The sequence below is a fragment of the Oncorhynchus clarkii genome, chromosome 2 (assembly GCF_045791955.1).
Source record: "Oncorhynchus clarkii lewisi isolate Uvic-CL-2024 chromosome 2, UVic_Ocla_1.0, whole genome shotgun sequence".
NCBI classification, from domain to species: domain Eukaryota; kingdom Metazoa; phylum Chordata; class Actinopteri; order Salmoniformes; family Salmonidae; genus Oncorhynchus; species Oncorhynchus clarkii.
This window is the reverse complement of record NC_092148.1, coordinates 86,527,881-86,548,285: the sequence shown is the minus strand read 5'-3', so window position 1 is coordinate 86,548,285 and position 20,405 is coordinate 86,527,881. Positions and strand designations below refer to the sequence as shown.

General features: G+C 46.1%; 1 protein-coding gene across 2 annotated transcripts in view; it reads right to left on the bottom strand.

Annotated features, from left to right (window-relative positions):
• Nucleotides 1-160: 160 nt before the first annotated feature.
• The window catches only part of LOC139383036 (prickle-like protein 1), a 100,238-nt gene continuing 79,993 nt past the window's right edge, over nucleotides 161-20,405 (bottom strand). The window contains exons 2-9 of one of the 2 annotated variants that reach the window (XR_011628684.1): nucleotides 16,584-16,781; nucleotides 12,366-12,479; nucleotides 11,290-11,427; nucleotides 9,653-9,856; nucleotides 3,620-3,806; nucleotides 2,200-3,111; nucleotides 452-1,978; nucleotides 161-419 (exon numbers count right to left, since the gene is read on the bottom strand). Coding sequence is in view for 1 of the 2 variants with exons in the window: in XM_071127333.1 (XP_070983434.1) it covers nucleotides 1,038-1,978; nucleotides 2,200-3,111; nucleotides 3,620-3,806; nucleotides 9,653-9,856; nucleotides 11,290-11,427; nucleotides 12,366-12,479; nucleotides 16,584-16,763 (2,676 nt within the window). In the remaining variant the exon portion in view is untranslated. Of the gene's footprint in view, nucleotides 1,979-2,199; nucleotides 3,112-3,619; nucleotides 3,807-9,652; nucleotides 9,857-11,289; nucleotides 11,428-12,365; nucleotides 12,480-16,583; nucleotides 16,782-20,405 lie in introns of both variants that reach the window. The other variant, XM_071127333.1, reaches the window with a different exon arrangement.

Below are 20,405 nucleotides of genomic sequence, written 5' to 3'. Positions count from 1 at the left end.
CTCATTGAAAGCAAGTCTAAGAGGTGGTAGATCTGTTTTATGTGAGCTATTTCTATGCCTACCATCTTAAGTTTAGTTTTTGCGTCATTGTTTAGTACAGCTGAAAAATGGAAAAAAAAATGTTGGGTTATGGAAAATATATTTCACAGCAGTTTAGATGTGTTTTTATTTATCCTTTATTTAAGTAGGCATGTCAGTTAAGAACAAATTCTTATTTACAATGACGGCCTACTGGGGAACAGTGGGTTGACTGACTTATTCAGGGGGCAGAACGACAGATTTTTACCTTGTCAGCTCAGGGTTTTGATCCAGCAACCTTTTGGTTACTGGCCCAACACTCTAACCACTAGGCTACCTGCCGCCCCTCCACTCTAACCACTAGGCTACCTGCCGCCCCTCCACTCTAACCACTAGGCTACCTGCCGCCCCTCCACTCTAACCACTAGGCTACCTGCCGCCCTTCCACTCTAACCACTAGGCTACCTGTCCCCCCCAAATGGTACTATACTTGCTTGTCACACAAACTGAAATTATGGGAACTATTTGAATTTTAGCAACCAGGAAATAGCTTTTGGGAAACCAGGCCCAGGGTCAAACTCTGCACTCTGAATACCTTTGCTGGCAGCATATCATATATTTCATTTTTCAAACCCTGGTTAAGAAAAGAGAAGGTTCTTTGATAAACTGCTATCAGTTTTATCTTTCAATGCCTTCCACTACAAAAACATTTGACTCCGGGTTATAAAAACAATTACACTTTACAATATATACATTCATATCTGCACTGTTAAATAGTCATTTCCGCTACTCTCTAAATGGTGTTTTTATAAATACATTTGTTCAGAGTTATTTGCATACATTTTTTTCTAATACAATTATGATGACAGTTTTGAAATGTGTTTATGCAACTCTGTTTTTTTTGTATTACATCCAGTTGGCAAGACAGTTTTAACAAGCGGGCCATTTCTGTATTCACAATAGTGGCAACAACAACGAGATTCAGAAAGGGGTTGCAGACAGAGTATCATTTAAAAGTCTTATGAAATGATACAGTTCTTCCCCTTGTGCCCCTTCTTCTTTTTGGACATAGTCCGTGGGACTGCTCCGTAAGGCGGGGAGGGCAGGCCTGCCACGTGGCTGGGGCTGGGCAGGCCATCATAGTAGTGTCTGTGTGTCTGGGGGATGGGCTGGCCCAGGAAGAAGCCTTCCTCCTCAGACTCAGAGGAAGAAGAGGAGCAGGTGGAGCACCAGTCATCCTGGTCCCTGTCCCCACACAACCCCAAGAACCTCTCCATGGCTGGGCCTTGCTGGAGTCTGAAGTCTGAGGTGGCTTGGTGGGGATGGCGGTGGGGATGCTGGGTCTGGCCATACCCCTGCTGGTTGGGCAGGAAGGCCAGCTGCTGGGGCCTCTTTGAGCTGAAGCCGTGTCCCCCATGACCTCTGTGGTTCTCTCTGAAGTATATGCGATTGGCCCTCTCCTTGGGCACCAGGTGGAGAGCGTTGTCGGAGCGCGACTTGCGGCTGCGGCGTCTCCTGTGGTGATGGTTGTGATAGCGGCCGGAGCCCGAGTCACCAATCTCCTGGTCCTGCTCCTCGAAATGGTATGCTCGCCGCCGTGTCCGCTCGCTCATCGGAGGCTGGCGCACCTGCAGATCACCATAGCGACTGTTGTCCACGACGTCTGGGGAGAACTTCACCTGTTGGGGTCGAGACTGGGATCGAGTCCGTCTCAACGCCGGGACATGAGGATGCTTGGGGGGAGAGGGAAGAGGGGCCTTCTCTTCCTCTGGTATGTTCTCCTCCTGCTCCAGCTCAGACGTAAGGCTCTTCAGGGAATTGGCACTGCGGTGTAACATAGAGGAGTTGAGAGTTCCCATGTTGCTTGTGTTCTCACAGTCTTTCTCAGCCTCGAGTTCCTGGAAGCTCTGTAAGGAGTAGACCAGAGGTCTCTCTTTACTGTCGCCATCTACAGAGGCACCTGGGAGAAGAGCGGGAGAGAGAGAGACAGAGATAATGACATGTATTTGTACAAGTTGTCTTTTCACCACAGTGCTGTTTCAAAGAACATTCTGCCATCACTGAACATTAGGATGCAAATCAGATCAAGACCTGGTCATTTCTCAGGGCCCGGATTCCGGGACAAATCAAGCCTAGTACTGGACTAAAAGGCTATTTTAATAGAGACGTAACATGTCTTACCCGTGATGTTGGACAGTGCCAGTGAGTCCATGGAGTCCCTGACACTCTGATCTGTCCGTTTCCCCTTGTCTGTGATGCACTCCAGAGAGTTGTCATACCACTGCTTCTCCTCCCTCTGGAAGCTGGTACCTCCGATGCTCCCAGCGCCGTGCTCCAGCTCCTGGAGCTTCCTACTGCTGGCCGGGCCAGGGTGGCTCCCGTAGGCCGAATCCCCCAGCCCGTCCTGGGACTGGGCCCAGTACATATCTGTCTGGTACTTCTTACTGGCCAGGCTCTGGCTGCCTGACCCTCCTCCACATCCTCCTCCATTCTCAGCCCTAGAGCCCTGAGGCTCACACGGTTTCATCTTGACCTCAGCCTCGGTCATCCACAGATCGGTTGTAGGTCTGGAGTCGACCACCTCACCTTGCTGGAAGACTCCGTGCTCCCCAAACTTGAGCAGCAGCTGGGTCATGTAGTCCTCGTGCTCGGCCCACTCCTCCTCGCCCCGGTCCTCGGGGCCCTCGGTGTCCTCCCTCCCCCTCCAGAAGCACTCCTCGTTGGTTAAACCCAGGTGGGCCAGCTTGTTGGTGAGCGTATCGGTGTCTGGGTTACCGGTAAACCCGGGGAACTTGTAGTTGACAGAGGGCGAGAAGAGGAGCGACTGGCGGCACTGGTCGGCTGAGCGGCTGCTCTTGCCCATGCGGACGCTGCGGCGGGACTCGCGGGAGCGCGTGGACTGGAAGGCGGAGTCGGAGGAGTCTGAGGCGTGGACGTCCTCTCCCAGACTGCAGGCCTTGGAGCAGTAGATCCGGCCCTGCTTGGGCAGGAAGGGACAGCCCAGCAGAGAGCTCTTACACTGGGCACAGCAGAAACAACCCTTGGTGGCGTGCCAGTGGAGACCGTCGTACGTCATCTGGGCGTGGTCCACACCTACGGGAATGGAGAAAGACTTAGCACAGATGTGAGGAAATATTTGTATTTTGTGAAACACTTTTGTGTTGTGATTCCCTGACTCATTGTCAAGTTCCTCATAGGTATGTGTCATGTAACATGTTCATACTGGCTGAAAATATTGACATGATACATTTTGTTTTGATATTCTGCATTGGATTACTAACCAGGGCTATGCTGACCTTTACAAGGAGCATGTGTGCCTAAGGTGAGAGAGATGTAGGCACACGCAAAGACATTTAGATCAATAAAAAATATTTAAGGTATTAAAGCAATGTGGTGCTCCTAAATTTAAAATGTGTGTAAAAAAAAATGTGTGTAAAATGTAATGGAATGTCACTGTATAGAGCCCTGCTAACACACTCACTGCCTAAAAACCATTGATAGTAAACTGTTAGGTTATGTCTATGTGTGTTTTATTTTAGTTTCTGCCATTTTTTTCACAATGGCAGAAGCAGTGGTCTGTATGCGTATCGTCAGGGCTTACCAATGTGTTCCCCGCAGGCCTTGCAGTACTCGGCATAGAGAGACTCAAAGCAACCGCAGCAATATGGCCGACCATCCTTCATGATATAACGTTGCCCCCCCAGCACCGTCTCACATTCAAAACAGGAGAAGTGCTTCATGTGCCAGTGACGCCCCTCCGCCTCCGTACACTCGTCAGAAAAGATAACCTGAAGATGGAAACATTAACACAGTTAGATGACTAGTGTGTGACTTGGGTTGTTCTAGTGATTATTTCTGTTGCCTCCAGAAAACATATGCCTGTGTTGGTGAGTTTGAATCTGACTCAGCGTGGTTTTATGTGTCGGCCAGAGTATGTGAGCGGAGTGTGCCCAATTTGACTGGACTGTGGAGCGAGATTCCCGAAGGCTGGAGCATCGGCTTTCTCGCCCGCTCCAATTTCGATCCAGTAATGCCCACTCGAGCTCAGGCCACTTCTAGTCTACTTGTGTGCTGCTATAGCCCCTTGCTTCTAGTCTACTTGTGTGCTGCTATAGCCCCTTGCTTCTAGTCTACTTGTGTGCTGCTATAGCCCCTTTCTTCTAGTCTACTTGTGTGCTGCTATAGCCCCTTGCTTCTAGTCTCCTTGTGTGCTGCTATAGCCCCTTGCTTCTAGTCTACTTGTGTGCTGCTATAGCCCCTTTCTTCTAGTCTACTTGTGTGCTGCTATAGCCCCTTGCTTCTAGTCTACTTGTGTGCTGCTATAGCCCCTTGCTTCTAGTCTCCTTGTGTGCTGCTATAGCCCCTTGCTTCTAGTCTCCTTGTGTGCTGCTATAGCCCCTTTCTTCTAGTCTCCTTGTGTGCTGCTATAGCCCCTTTCTTCTAGTCTCCTTGTGTGCTGCTATAGCCCCTTTCTTCTAGTCTCCTTGTGTGCTGCTATAGCCCCTTGCTTCTAGTCTACTTGTGTGCTGCTATAGCCCCTTGCTTCTAGTCTCCTTGTGTGCTGCTATAGCCCCTTGCTTCTAGTCTCCTTGTGTGCTGCTATAGCCCCTTTCTTCTAGTCTCCTTGTGTGCTGCTATAGCCCCTTGCTTCTAGTCTCCTTGTGTGCTGCTATAGCCCCTTTCTTCTAGTCTCCTTGTGTGCTGCTATAGCCCCTTTCTTCTAGTCTCCTTGTGTGCTGCTATAGCCCCTTTCTTCTAGTCTCCTTGTGTGCTGCTATAGCCCCTTTCTTCTAGTCTCCTTGTGTGCTGCTATAGCCCCTTTCTTCTAGTCTCCTTGTGTGCTGCTATAGCCCCTTTCTTCTAGTCTCCTTGTGTGCTGCTATAGCCCCTTGCTTCTAGTCTACTTGTGTGCTGCTATAGCCCCTTGCTTCTAGTCTCCTTGTGTGCTGCTATAGCCCCTTGCTTCTAGTCTCCTTGTGTGCTGCTATAGCCCCTTTCTTCTAGTCTCCTTGTGTGCTGCTATAGCCCCTTGCTTCTAGTCTCCTTGTGTGCTGCTGTAGCCCCTTGCTTCTAGTCTCCTTGTGTGCTGCTGTAGCCCCTTTCTTCTAGTCTCCTTGTGTGCTGCTATAGCCCCTTTCTTCTAGTCTCCTTGTGTGCTGCTATAGCCCCTTTCTTCTAGTCTCCTTGTGTGCTGCTATAGCCCCTTGCTTCTAGTCTACTTGTGTGCTGCTATAGCCCCTTGCTTCTAGTCTCCTTGTGTGCTGCTATAGCCCCTTGCTTCTAGTCTCCTTGTGTGCTGCTATAGCCCCTTTCTTCTAGTCTCCTTGTGTGCTGCTATAGCCCCTTTCTTCTAGTCTCCTTGTGTGCTGCTATAGCCCCTTTCTTCTAGTCTCCTTGTGTGCTGCTATAGCCCCTTTCTTCTAGTCTCCTTGTGTGCTGCTATAGCCCCTTTCTTCTAGTCTCCTTGTGTGCTGCTATAGCCCCTTTCTTCTAGTCTCCTTGTGTGCTGCTATAGCCCCTTTCTTCTAGTCTCCTTGTGTGCTGCTATAGCCCCTTGCTTCTAGTCTCCTTGTGTGCTGCTATAGCCCCTTTCTTCTAGTCTACTTGTGTGCTGCTATAGCCCCTTGCTTCTAGTCTCCTTGTGTGCTGCTATAGCCCCTTTCTTCTAGTCTCCTTGTGTGCTGCTATAGCCCCTTTCTTCTAGTCTCCTTGTGTGCTGCTATAGCCCCTTGCTTCTAGTCTCCTTGTGTGCTGCTATAGCCCCTTTCTTCTAGTCTCCTTGTGTGCTGCTATAGCCCCTTTCTTCTAGTCTCCTTGTGTGCTGCTATAGCCCCTTGCTTCTAGTCTACTTGTGTGCTGCTATAGCCCCTTTCTTCTAGTCTCCTTGTGTGCTGCTATAGCCCCTTGCTTCTAGTCTCCTTGTGTGCTGCTATAGCCCCTTTCTTCTAGTCTCCTTGTGTGCTGCTATAGCCCCTTTCTTCTAGTCTTCTTGTGTGCTGCTATAGCTCCTTTCTTCTAGTCTCCTTGTGTGCTGCTATAGCCCCTTGCTTCTAGTCTCCTTGTGTGCTGCTATAGCCCCTTGCTTCTAGTCTCCTTGTGTGCTGCTATAGCCCCTTTCTTCTAGTCTCCTTGTGTGCTGCTATAGCCCCTTGCTTCTAGTCTACTTGTGTGCTGCTATAGCCCCTTGCTTCTAGTCTCCTTGTGTGCTGCTATAGCCCCTTGCTTCTAGTCTCCTTGTGTGCTGCTATAGCCCCTTCCTTCTAGTCTCCTTGTGTGCTGCTATAGCCCCTTGCTTCTAGTCTCCTTGTGTGCTGCTATAGCCCCTTTCTTCTAGTCTCCTTGTGTGCTGCTATAGCCCCTTTCTTCTAGTCTCCTTGTGTGCTGCTATAGCCCCTTTCTTCTAGTCTCCTTGTGTGCTGCTATAGCCCCTTGCTTCTAGTCTCCTTGTGTGCTGCTATAGCCCCTTTCTTCTAGTCTCCTTGTGTGCTGCTATAGCCCCTTGCTTCTAGTCTCCTTGTGTGCTGCTATAGCCCCTTTCTTCTAGTCTCCTTGTGTGCTGCTATAGCCCCTTTCTTCTAGTCTCCTTGTGTGCTGCTATAGCCCCTTTCTTCTAGTCTCCTTGTGTGCTGCTATAGCCCCTTTCTTCTAGTCTCCTTGTGTGCTGCTATAGCCCCTTGCTTCTAGTCTCCTTGTGTGCTGCTATAGCCCCTTTCTTCTAGTCTCCTTGTGTGCTGCTATAGCCCCTTTCTTCTAGTCTCCTTGTGTGCTGCTATAGCCCCTTTCTTCTAGTCTCCTTGTGTGCTGCTATAGCCCCTTGCTTCTAGTCTCCTTGTGTGCTGCTATAGCCCCTTGCTTCTAGTCTACTTGTGTGCTGCTATAGTCCCTTTCTTTAGCTACTGTCATGGAGTTCACTATATATTTTCATAAAGAAACTGATAAAACACACAGATGCAACATCAAGGTGACTTTCAAAGAGGAGGACCAAGAGCAAAGAGGAGGACCAAGAGCAAAGAGGAGGACCAAGAGCAAAGAGGAGGACGAAGAGCAAAGAGGAGGACCAAGAGCAAGAGAGGAAGAACAGTGATGTAGTGTCGACAACTAAAGAATCATAGTGTAATCTGAAAAGACACATATTCCCGAAAGCATGATGGTGTACTTATTATGTGCACATGCCAAAAGAAAGGAATGAGGTGGATCGATAACTAAGTGTGTCATTTTAGCAAAGTAATTATAAACTAAAAATCGGATCTCTTAACAGAACAAAAATGAACGGAACTTTTATCTATATAATAGGCCATCATTGATTTTTGTCCCAATAGGCCTGGTATATTCCAACTTTCAAGAAGCTTTCTGTTTTGATTGGGTTATTTTGCCGAAGCGTGTTTAGCATCCCCAGTGACTCTGCAAGTCTGGAGAGGATATTCTCCACTGCTGGCCGGCTCTCTAGGCACAATAGCATGAGCCTGAAGCCACAGACTCTGGACAAACTTGTGTTTCTAAAAATGAATTTAAAGGCTGAGCCTAATAAGGCATTGTTCATGTAATTTGTATTTCATTCTAAGTAAATCACAGCCTACATGCACAATTTCTAGACTATAATAATTTAATAGAACGAAATGTTTAAATGCTGAGCGCTTTATGTCCCTACCAGCCTAGTGTCGCACGCACATGCTTCACAATGTATTTCTTTGTAGGCTATAGCCTTGAAATAATTGATATAATATAGTCTTAATAATTCATTTCCGTTCCTTCTTAGGCGCCCTGTCTGGCTCCTGACCTATTTAGTGTTTATATGCTGTTTAATATCAAGGCTGTGATTAAGTCCCATAGGGCGGCGCACAATTGTCCCTGCGTTGACCAGAGTAGGCCGTCATTGTAAATAAGAATTTGTTCTAATCTGACTTGCCTAGTTAAATAAAAGTTAAAAAAAAATAAACATGTAGCTTATTTGAAATGATGTGAGCTTCTTACATGAACTTTTCCATGTTTATATAAATCCATATGTTTTGGTTCCGAAAACAAATGGTAGGTCACAAAAATAGATGGATGTTGGTTAAGTTGCAGTGGTGTAAAGTACTTAAGTAAAAAAACATGCTTTTAAAGAACTACATGCTTTTTTTTGGGGGGGGGGGGTATCTGTACTATTTATCATTTTGACAACTTTTACTTTTACTTCACTACATTCCTAAAGAAAATAATGTATTTTTTACTCCATACATTTTCACTGACACCCAAAAGTACAGTTTGAATGCTTAGCAGGACAGGAAAATGGTCTAATTCACACACTTATCAAGAGAACATCCCTGGTCATCCCTACTGCCTCTGATCTGGCGGATTCACTAAACAGAGAACATCCCTGGTCATCCCTACTGCCTCTGATCTGGCGGACTCAGTAAACAGAGAACATCCCCGGGCATCCCTACTGCCTCTGATCTGGCGGACTCAGTAGACAGAGAACATCCCCGATCATCCCTACTGCCTCTGATCTGGCGGACTCAGTAGACAGAGAACATCCCCGGGCATCCCTACTGCCTCTGATCTGGCGGACTCAGTAGACAGAGAACATCCCCGATCATCCCTACTGCCTCTGATCTGGCGGACTCAGTAGACAGAGAACATCCCCGGGCATCCCTACTGCCTCTGATCTGGCGGACTCAGTAAACAGAGAACATCCCCGGTCATCCCTACTGCCTCTGATCTGGCGGACTCAGTAAACAGAGAACATCCCCGGGCATCCCTACTGCCTCTGATCTGGCGGACTCAGTAAACAGAGAACATCCCCGGGCATCCCTACTGCCTCTGATCTGGCGGACTCAGTAAACAGAGAACATCCCCGGGCATCCCTACTGCCTCTGATCTGGCGGACTCAGTAGACAGAGAACATCCCCGGGCATCCCTACTGCCTCTGATCTGGCGGACTCACTAAACACGTGCTTTGTTTGTAAATTATGTCTGAGTGTTGGAGCGTGCCCCTGGCTATACGTAAATAAACTAAACATGAAAATGGTGTCGTCTGGTTTGCTTAATATGAGGAATTTGAAATGATTTCTACCTTTCTACTTTTGATAGTTAAGTATATTTTTGCAATTGCATTTACTTTTTATACTTAAGCATATTTAAAACCAAATACTTTTCGACTTTTACTCAAGTAGTATTTTACTGGGTGACTTTTACTTGAGTCATTTTTAAGGTTTCTGTACTTTTACTCTAGTATGACAATTAGGAACTTTTTCCACCACTGTATGATTGTGATCTTAATGAATGTAGTGAATTTGTAGCGGCAGGATGGTTTTTATTCCTGTGAGCGCAGGATGGTTTTTATTCCTGTGAGCGCAGGATGGTTTTTGTTCCTGTGAGCGCAGGATGGTTTTTAGTCCTGTGAGCGCAGGATGGTTTTTGTTCCTGTGAGCGCAGGATGGTTTTTGTTCCTGTGAGCGCAGGATGGTTTTTGTTCCTGTGAGAGCAGGATGGTTTTTGTTCCTGTGAGCGCAGGATGGTTTTTGTTCCTGTGAGCGCAGGATGGTTTTTGTACCTGTGAGCGCAGGATGGTTTTTAGCAAAGCGGTTGGAATGAGCGGTTGGAAATCTCGCTTAACTCCGCTCTGGCGTCGGCCACAGTGCATCTCCACACTCACCTCGTCGCAGGCAGAGCAGCGTGGCTTGAGCAGCTCTGCGTGGTGTCGGCCACAGTGGATCTTTCCATCCTGGTAGAAGTAGATGAGGTCAACCAGCAGCTCACTACACGTGGAGCACGTAAAGCATGCTGGGTGCCAGGCCAGCCCAGGACCCGCTCTGGAGGCAAACACCGTCATCTCCCCTCCGTTGATGCTCTCCCCACACTGTGATGAAATCCACACAAGGGACATCCATAAAGAACAGAGTTTCTCTCTAAAACTACATTTTATACTGTATTATTGCATTAAGCTCATTAGGGAAGTTATTCTTCAAGAATCAATGGGTATATACATTTCATTGAAATGACCAGTAAAAATGGCATATTGTAATTTTTAAAGTGCTGACTTTTTAAAAAACATGAATTTCATTACTAGTTAAATGTGTGGTTGACTGCACAGTGAAAACATGTCAACAATTATGGCCAAATGCCCTAGTTATGTAACTTCCAGTCTGCAGTGTGTGGCTATCCTATCTAATCCTACAGCATGGCCTCAGCCTGGATACTAACTAGGGTATCATATGGCCACTAAGTCCCCCTGTCCCCATTCCCTACTGGAGAGAGGAGGAGGGTTGAGATACGTGACCAACTCCCTTCCATCTGTGAGGGACCGCATCAGTACAGTTCATAACATGGCATCTGGTGTTATTATGGGAATTCTGACTGTGGGGCTAACTGTGGTCGACTACGGTCCCTCTGCAGTTGGGTTGTTCCTCTCGGTTTCTCTGTGTGTGTGTCATGTGAGGACACAGGCAGTGCTTTAACACTGGGACTACAAACAACATCACATTAACAGTTTACAGCAGGGAGAGCCACTGCAGAGCAGAGCTGTGTTTTGACCAAGCTTAATAGTCATCCCCGGGCTGCTCAGGCCCCATTTGTATGTACACTAAATAAAACACTGAGTATCGAGCAGAGCACAGAGTCAAGTCAACCCACTGGAGCTACACTCCAACTCTGAGAGGCTTTTTAGATTTCCGATGACTGCAAAACCACCATATGTTTAGGGATCTCTTACATAGCATGGTTGACATAGAACCTCCTCTTCCTCTGTGTTGTAAGAGAAACGGACTCCTCTAGTGAAGCACAGGCTACAGATAGTTCTGCTTTTCGCTTCTCAATAGTCATTTCATTGGGTTATATGGCTTACAACAGTTCCTATAACTTTGCAAACTGTTACATACAATACCGGTCAAAAGTTTTGGAACATCTACTCATTCAAGAGTTTTTCTTTATTTTTTACTATTTTTTACATTGTACATCTTCTACATCTTCCAGGTGAAGCTGGTTGAGAGAATGCCAAGAGTGTGGAAAGCTGTCATCAAGGCAAAGGGTGGCTTTTTAAAGAATCATGTGTACTACTAAAGAATAAAATATATTTTGAGTTGTTTAACACTTTTTTGGTTACTACATGATTCCATATGTGTTATATCATATTTTTGATGTCTTCACTATTATTCAACAATGTAGATAATAGTACAAATAAAATAAAAACCTTGAATGAGTAAGTGTTGTAAAACTTTTGACCGGTATGTGTCTCATGTGAAAATGTTCCTGTTAGGAACTGAGGTGAGTGGCGGTGTGCGAGAGGGGACGTACATGTTCACAGACGCTGTGTAGCAGGTCCCGGGGCAGGAGTTTGAGAGAGCCCCTCCCCAGCGCCTCCTTCTTCCTCTGGACACTGAACATGTGGAGCTCCTTCTTCTCCTCCTCACTGAGAGACTGACAGTAGCGGCCCTGCAGGGAGTGAAAGAAGACAGGCATTCGTTAAACATCGTCCAAAGTGGACTTTAATTGTACAACACAAAGCAGAGAGTGACAACCGTGTTTTTGATGTCTCTCTCCTCAAACCGTTACCAAGGAAAAGCAGACGTTTTACAGGGGTTGTGTTTAGAGTGGAATCACGAGGGGAAGAACCACAAAGAGAAGCATCTCTGGCTCAGGCTGTGATGTCACTGCGGTGGTGGCACATATAAAGGACGTCTTTCAGCAGCATCGCCTATCCCACTGGTCTGTGGCCAGAAAGACTATGACAGGAACCCTGCTGGTGGGGGCTGTCAGCAAACATCATCAAATCATAGTCAAAGGGCTTACTGTACCCAGGGCATGACAGTCTGTGACCCAGCGTTGGATCAAGGGACTAAAGACTCTGATGGTGATAATGTGAATGGGGGGTGGGGGGTGGGGTGGGTGGTCAATCCCATTTCAATCCCATTTCAATCCCATTTCAATTCAGTAAACTGGAAGTCAAATGAAATGTCATTGCTTGGAGGATTGGACTTTCCATTTATTTCCTGTCTGATTTGGAATGGAATTGACCCCAACCCTGGTAGGTGGTAAGGTGGTCTTAAACAGAGGTTTACTGCAAGGCAGGGAAGGACAAGGGTCGGACACATCTTCAAACAACATTGAGTCTGGGAAAGGGGATGGGATGGATGGATGGGATGGATGGATGGATGGATGGGATGGAGGGAGGGAGGGAGGGATGGATGGATGGATGGGATGGATGGATGGTGGGAAAATGGGTGCTGTCCTGCTGTGAGACCTGCCCTGTTACGACGCCTTTAATGAGAAGGCATGCTGGGATGCATTTTATGGCACACACACACACACACACACAAACATACACACACCAATGCACGTACAACCACACTCTTTTGGGGCCTTTTCCTTACCTCGTTGTCATGTGGAGGCAGCTGATAGAGGAGTTGTTTGATTCTAAACTTCTCTCCAGGACTGTTAATGTAAGGAACCTTGTCCTCAGGCAGATAGGCGAAATACAGCTGGACCTGGAGCACACAGAGCAGAAGACAGATGGTAGACACACACACACACATACACACACACACACATTGTGTATTTGATCCTTTGGTAGCGCCATGCTTACACCTACCACACACAAAATTAACCTGAAGTGTTGTTTATACCGTGAAGTAACATTGTTCTTAATGGAGAATATAAAAACAGCCCTGACCGGATCCTAGCTCCCTGTCGAACGGAGGAGCAACTTCCCAGATTTCTCTTAAACTATTTCACTGGCCCAGATAAATGTTATTCAGCACATTAGAAATGATAATACCAGCTAAGCCTGTCCCTGGATAATGGGCTGTGTGCGTGTGTGTCCCTACCTGAAAAGTGAGCATAGTGGAGGGCTCCATTGTTTGAGACAGGCAGACTTGTCAAGCACCACCCCAAAGACACTGAGACAGGATTTGTGTGTGTGTGTGTATATATATCTATATCTATATATATATATATATTACAAACTCTGGCATGGAAAAGTCTGCTGGTGATTAGTAGAGATCTGACAGATCAGATGCAGGAGGAGGCCTTTAGATGTGGATCAGTCCCCCCGTCCCGCTGGTTGCTGGCAACACTAGGTTTAGCTTGGAGGGGACCTCGTCACAGCTGCCTTTTACAGGCTCGTTCACAAACAGGGTCCACTTGTGTTATGTGCCACTCTCCCAACTACCTTCCCTTCCTTCTCTCCCTCTGTCTCTCTCCCTTTCTTCCCTTACTCCCCCCACTCTCTATCCCCCTCTACCTCCCTTTAAACAGCACACATGGAAGCAATGAAGGGGGGGGGCTGAAGCAACAAGAGACCCAGGCTCTGAAGCCTCCAAATAAACAGCCCCCTTTTGTGTGTAAATGCCTGGGTCAACTGTAATGCCTTTACAGCCACTATTCTGTTGAACGGCCCTGTTGTGCACATTACAGTGGAGAAACACACAGCCCTGGAGGTAGTGGGTCAGTCATCTTACTGCTCTTTAGCCCTGACCGAGGGAGGTGGATGCAGGAGTAACCGCAGCATGAAATGTGCATCATTTACGACAGCTCAACACTGAGGATTGTGGGAGTCAATTGCAATTCCCAGAGATGGGCCGAGCAGCAGGAAACCCCTTCTAAACAGGAGACAAGAACATCCCACCCATTAATCTGGTAGCAGTCATGACCCTCCCTCCTAATGTAGCCTTCAGTTGCTGTCAACTGCCCCAAGGGGCAAAGTAGTAGCCAGGCCAGTGGCCCTAAGGGTCAAAGTGCCACAGCGACAGTTAGAGAGGAGCAGCTTTGTCCGGTTTCAGGGTGACAAGAATACGACAAACCCTCCCTCTGCCCTGCTCACCACCCCAATAACCCGAGGAGGCCTGGCAATATGCCTAATGGAGTTATGACGAGGAAAATAATGACAAAGAAAACTACTATGGTGTTTCTCAGCTCCTATCTAAACGAGCCAAATGTTTTTATGGGTCCTTCTATATGGGCTAATGTGGCTCAGTTGGTAAGAGCATGACACTAGACACGGCAAGGTTGTGGGTTATATTGCATATACAGTTGAAGTCAGAAGATACATACACCTTAGGCAAGTACATTTAAACTCAATTTCTCACAATTCCTGACATTTAACCAGAGTAAAAATTCCCCGTCTTAGATCAGTTAGGATCACCACTTTATTTTAACAATGTGAAATGTCAGAATAATAGTAGAGAGTGATTTATTTAGGCTTTTACTTCTTTCATCACATTCCCAGTGGGACAGAAGTTTACATACACTCAATTAGTATTTGGTAGCATTGCCTTTAAATTCTTTAACTTCGGTCAAACGTTTCAGGTAGCCTTCCACAAGCTTCCCACAATAAGTTGGGTGAATTTTGGCCCATTCCTCCTGACAGAGCTGGTGTAACTGATTCAGGTTTGTAGGCCTCTTTGCTCACACATGCGTTTTCAGTACTGCCCACAAATTTTCTAAAGGATTGAGGTCAGGGCTTTGGGATGGCCACTCCAATACCTTGACTTTGTTATCTTCAAGCCATTTTGCCACGACTTTGGAAGTATGCTTGGGGTCATTGTCCATTTGGAAGACCCATTTGCGACCAAGCTTTAACTTCCTGACTGATGTCTTGAGATGTTGCTCCAATATATCCACGTAATTTTCCTTTCTCATGAAGTGATCTATTTTGTGAGGTGCACCAGTCCCTCCTGCAGCAAAGCACCCCTACAACATGATTCTGCCACCCCCCTGCTTCACAGTTGGGATGGTGTTCTTTGGCTTGCAAGCCCCTCCCTTTTTCGTCCAAACATAACGATGGTCATTATGGCCAAACAGTTCTATTTTTGTTTCATCAGACCAGAGGACATTTCTCCAAAAAGTACGATCTTTGTCCCCATGTGCAGCTGCAAACTGTAGTCTGGCATTTTTATGGCGGTTTTGGAGCAGTGGCTTCTTCCTTGCTGAGCGGCCGTTCAGGTTATGTCGGTATAGGACTCATTTTGCTGTTTTACTGTGGATATAGATACTTTTGTACCTGTTTCCTCCACCATCTTCGCAAGGTCTTTTGCTGTTGTTCTGGGATTGATTTGCATTTTTCGCACCAAAGTACATTCATCTCTAGGAGACAGAATGTGCCTCCTTCCTGAGCGGTATGATGGCTGTGTGGTCCCATGGTGTTTATACTTGCATATTATTGTTTGTACAGATGAACGTGGTACATCCAGGCATTTGGAATTTGCTCCCAACGATGAACCAGACTTGTGGTGGTCTAGAATTTTTTTCTGAGGTCTTAGCTGATTTCTTTTGATATTCCCATGATGTCAAGCAAAAAGGTGCTGAGTTTGAAGGTAGGCCTTGAAATACATCCACAGGTACACCTCCAATTGACTCAAATTAGGTCAATTAGCCTATCAGAAGCTTCTAACACCATGACAACATTTTCTGGAATTTTCCAAGCTGTTTAAAGGCACAGTCAACTTCTGACCCACTGGAATTGTGATACAGTGAATTATAAGTTAAATAATCTGTCTGTAAACAATTGTTGGAAAAATGGCTTGTGTCATGCATAAAGTAGATGTCCTAACCGATTTGCCAAAACTATAGTTTGTTAAACTTCTTGAGTGTAGGGGGCAGTATTTTTGTTTTTGGCTATAAAACGTACCCATTTGAAACCCCAGAAACTAGAACATGCATATAATTGTCAGATTAGGATAGAAAATACTCTAAAGTTTCCAAAACTGTCAAAATATTGTCTGTGTGTATAACAGAACTGATACTGCAGGCGAAAACCTGAAGAAAATCCAACAAGGAAGTGCTGTTTTTCCTGAAAGCTCTTTGTTCCCTTGGATGCCTTGCCTCCATATAAAGGGATATCAACCAGATTCCTTTTCCTATAGCTTCCTCAAGCTTTTATTTTGAAAAATGAGCGAGAAAGAACCCATGACTGGGTGCCAGCAGAATTTTTCATGCGCAACAACCATTTTCTCTCTTGCCTATGGAAGAAGCTACATTCCGGTTGACATATTATCGATTATATATTGTAAAACCAACCTGAGGATTGATTATAAAAACATTTTACATCTTTCTACGCACTTTACGGATACTATTTGGAATTTTCGTCTGCGATGACGTGACCGCTCGAGCCTGTGGATTTCTGAACATAACGAGCCAAACAAATGGAGGTATTTTGGATATAAAAATAATCTTTATGGAACAATAGGAACATTTATTGTGTAACTGGGAGTCTCGTGAGTGCAAACATCTGAAGAGCATCAAAGGTAAGCCATTTTATTTATTGCTCTTCTGACTTTCGTGACCAATCTACTTGGCTGCTAGCTGTTTGTAATATTTTCTCTACTGAGAGATATGTTCTTACATAAACGCTTGTTATGCTTTCACCGAAAAGCTTTATTGAAATCTGACACACCAGGTGGATTAACAACTTAAGCTGTGTTTTGCTATATTGCACTTGTGATTTCATGAAAATTAAATATTTTTAGTAATTTAATTTGAATTTACTGGTCCCCCGTGGAAATCGAACCCACAACTCTGGCATTGCAAGCGCCATGCTCTACCAACTGAGCTACACGGGACCCTGTTGTGTTGTATATTTGGGGGCATCTCACCAGTTCGGGTCTGAGGCCAGGCGGTGCCCAGGCGTACTCTTCCAGGGCACAGCCTGAGTCGTCGTCTGACGTGGAACTCCTCTGGAAGCCAAAGTTCAGCTGACCTTGGACTTTCTGCTCCATCACTTCCCGCGGGCTCCGCGCCCCGACCTGGTAACCACACGCACTCTCTAGGTTCATCACACACCACGCCTTCTACTGCAGAGGGAGAGGGGGAGGGAGAGCGGGTGAGAGATAGAGATATGTTTTACTCAAGGCAGAGTGATAGATACATCATCCACATACAGTAGTACACATGGTCCAGGGTTCATTGTGGAGATGAAAGTGAGCATTTCTTTGTCCTTTCATTTGTCCCCCCCTGTTTCAGTCAGTTTTTCTTCAGTTTGGTTCCTAACAAAAGTGACCCAAACATCATTCACCCAGTCAGTCTCAGACATGTTGCACAGCTTAGCACTGACTGAGTCACCACCAGCACTGCGTTCATGTGGGTTATCTTCCCCGAAAGGCGCTGAAGGGATCTCTGCAACACTTTTGTTCCTCTGGTGATAAATACAGATATTTATAGTAGGGGGATGAGATGTGTGAGTCCCTGACTACAGCTGGAGGTCTGTATAACAACAGTAACCCTGACTATAGGATACACAACTCCCTGACTACAGCTGGAGGTCTGTATAACAACAGTAACCCTGGCTATAGGATACACAACTCCCTGACGATAGGATACACAACTCCCTGATGATAGGATACACAACTCCCTGACTATAGGATACACAACTCCCTGACTATAGGATACACAACTCCCTGACTATAGGATACACAACTCCCTGACTACAGCTGGAGGTCTGTATAACAACAGTAACCCTGGCTATGGGATACACAACTCCCTGACTACAGCTGGAGGTCTGTATAACAACAGTAACCCTGGCTATAGGATGCACAACTCCCTGGCTATAGGATACACAACTCCCTGGCTATAGGATACACAACTCCCTGGCTATAGGATACACAACTCCCTGGCTATAGGATACACAACTCCCTGGCTATAGGATACACAACTCCCTGGCTTTAGGATACACAACTCCCTGGCTTCAGGATACACAACTCCCTGGCTATAGGATACACAACTCCCTGGCTATAGGATGCACAACTCCCTGGCTATAGGATGCACAACTCCCTGGCTATAGGATACACAACTCCCTGGCTATAGGATACACAACTCCCTGGCTATAGGATGCACAACTCCCTGGCTATAGGATACACAACTCTCTGGCTATAGGATACACAACTCCCTGGCTATAGGATACACAACTCCCTGGCTATATGATACACAACTCCCTGGCTATAGGATACACAACTCCCTGGCTATAGGATACACAACTCCCTGGCTATAGGATGCACAACTCCCTGTGGATCACAGTGCCATGTGGCGAATGTCCAAAGCCCCTGTTCTTTACCCGTCTCTTTCGTTTATCTCTCCGCCCCTCTTCTTCTCCTCAGGGCTGTTTGTTTTTCAACCTGCCTCAGAGATGGAGGGAAAAGGGCGTCTGTCTGTCTCTCTAATCATCCTTTCATCTTTGCAATGGATAGAGGGAAGAGACAGAGGTCAATCAGAGGAGGACAGAGCGCTGTCTGTCTGACAGGTGAGAAATAGAGAGATGGAGGTATGAGAGATAGAGGTAAGAGACAGGTGAATCAGGGGAGGTCAGGGCGCTGTCTGACAGGTGAGAGAGAGAAGGATGGAGGGATGAGAGATAGAGGGATGAGAGAGAAAGGGATGGGGACCATCAAGTGGACCCTGACACGGACAGATAGAAATACAGGGGCTACTACGGGGGCTAATACTGGGGCTACTACAGGGGCTAATACTGGGGCTACTACAGGGGCTACTACTGGGGCTAATACTGGGGCTACTACAGGGGCTAATACTGGGGCTAATACTGGGGCTAATGCTGGGGCTAATACTGGGGCTAATACTGGGGATACTACAGGGGCTACTACTGGGGCTACTACTGAGACTAATACTGGGGCTACTACAGGGGCTACTACTGGGGATACTACTGGGGCTAATACTGGGGCTAATACTGGGGCTACTACAGAGGCTACTACTGGGGCTACTACTGGGGCTAATACTGGGGCTAATACTGGGGCTACTACCGGGGCTACTACTGGGGCTAATACTGGGGCTAATGCTGGGGCTACTACAGGGGCTACTACTGGGGCTAATACTGGGGATACTACTGGGGCTGCTACTGGGGCTACTAAAGGGGCTACTACTGGGGCTAATACTGAGGCTAATACTGGGGCTAATACTGAGGCTAATACTGGGGCTAATACTGGGGCTACTACTGAGGCTAATACTGGGGCTACTACAGGTGCTAATACTGGGGCTAATACTGGAGCTAATACTGGGGCTAATACAGGGGCTACTACTGGGGCTAATACTGGGGATACTACTGGGGCTACTACTGGGGCTACTACTGGGGCTACTACTGGGGCTACTACTGAGGCTAATACTGGGGCTAATACTGGGGCTAATACTGGCGATAATAATGTACTATTATTACTGTACTACTACTGTTCTACTACTACTGTACTCCTAATGGTGCTACTACTGTACTACTACTACTGTACTACTACTGTGCTACTACTGTACTACTACTACTGTACTACTACTGTACTATTATTACTGTACTACTACTGTACTACTACTGTACTACTACTACTGTACTACTACTGTGCTACTACTGTACTATTATTGCTGTACTACTACTGTACTACTACTACTGTGCTACAACTACTACTGTACTACTACTGTACTACTACTACTGTACTACTACTGTACTACTACTACTGTGCTACTACTACTGTTCTACTACTGTACTACTACTACTGTGCTACTACTGTACTACTACTACTGTGCTACTACTGTACTACTACTACTGTACTACTACTACTGTACTACTACTACTGTGCTACTACTACTGTGCTACTACTACTGTGCTACTCCTGTACTACTACTACTATACTATTACTACTACTGTGCTACTACTGTACTACTACTACTGTACTACTACTGCTGTACTACTAATGTACTCCTACTACTCCTACTACTACTGTACTACTACTACTGTGCTCCTACTGTACTACTACTACTGTGCTACTACTGTACTACTAATGTACTTCCACTACTGTACTACTACTACTACTGTACTACTACTACTGTACTACTACTGTACTACTACTACTGTACTACTACTACTGTGCTACTACTACTGTTCTACTACTGTACTACTACTACTGTGATACTACTGTACTACTACTACTGTGCTACTACTGTACTACTACTACTGTACTACTACTACTGCACTACTACTACTGTGCTACTACTACTGTGCTACTACTACTGTGCTACTACTGTACTACTACTACTGTACTACTACTACTACTGTGCTACTACTACTGTACTACTACTACTGTGCTAATACTGTACTATTACTACTCCTGTACTACTACTACTGTGCTACTACTACTGTGCTACTACTACTGTACTACTAATGTACTTCCACTACTGTACTACTACTACTACTGTACTACTACTACTGTACTACTACTGTACTACTACTACTGTGCTACTACTGTACTACTACTACTGTACTACTACTACTGTACTACTACTACTGTGCTACTACTACTGTTCTACTACTGTACTACTACTACTGTGATACTACTGTACTACACTGTGATAGTAGAGGGCCAGAACACTGTTATAGTAGATGACCGAACACTGTGATAGTAGAGGGCCAGAACACTGTGATAGTAGAG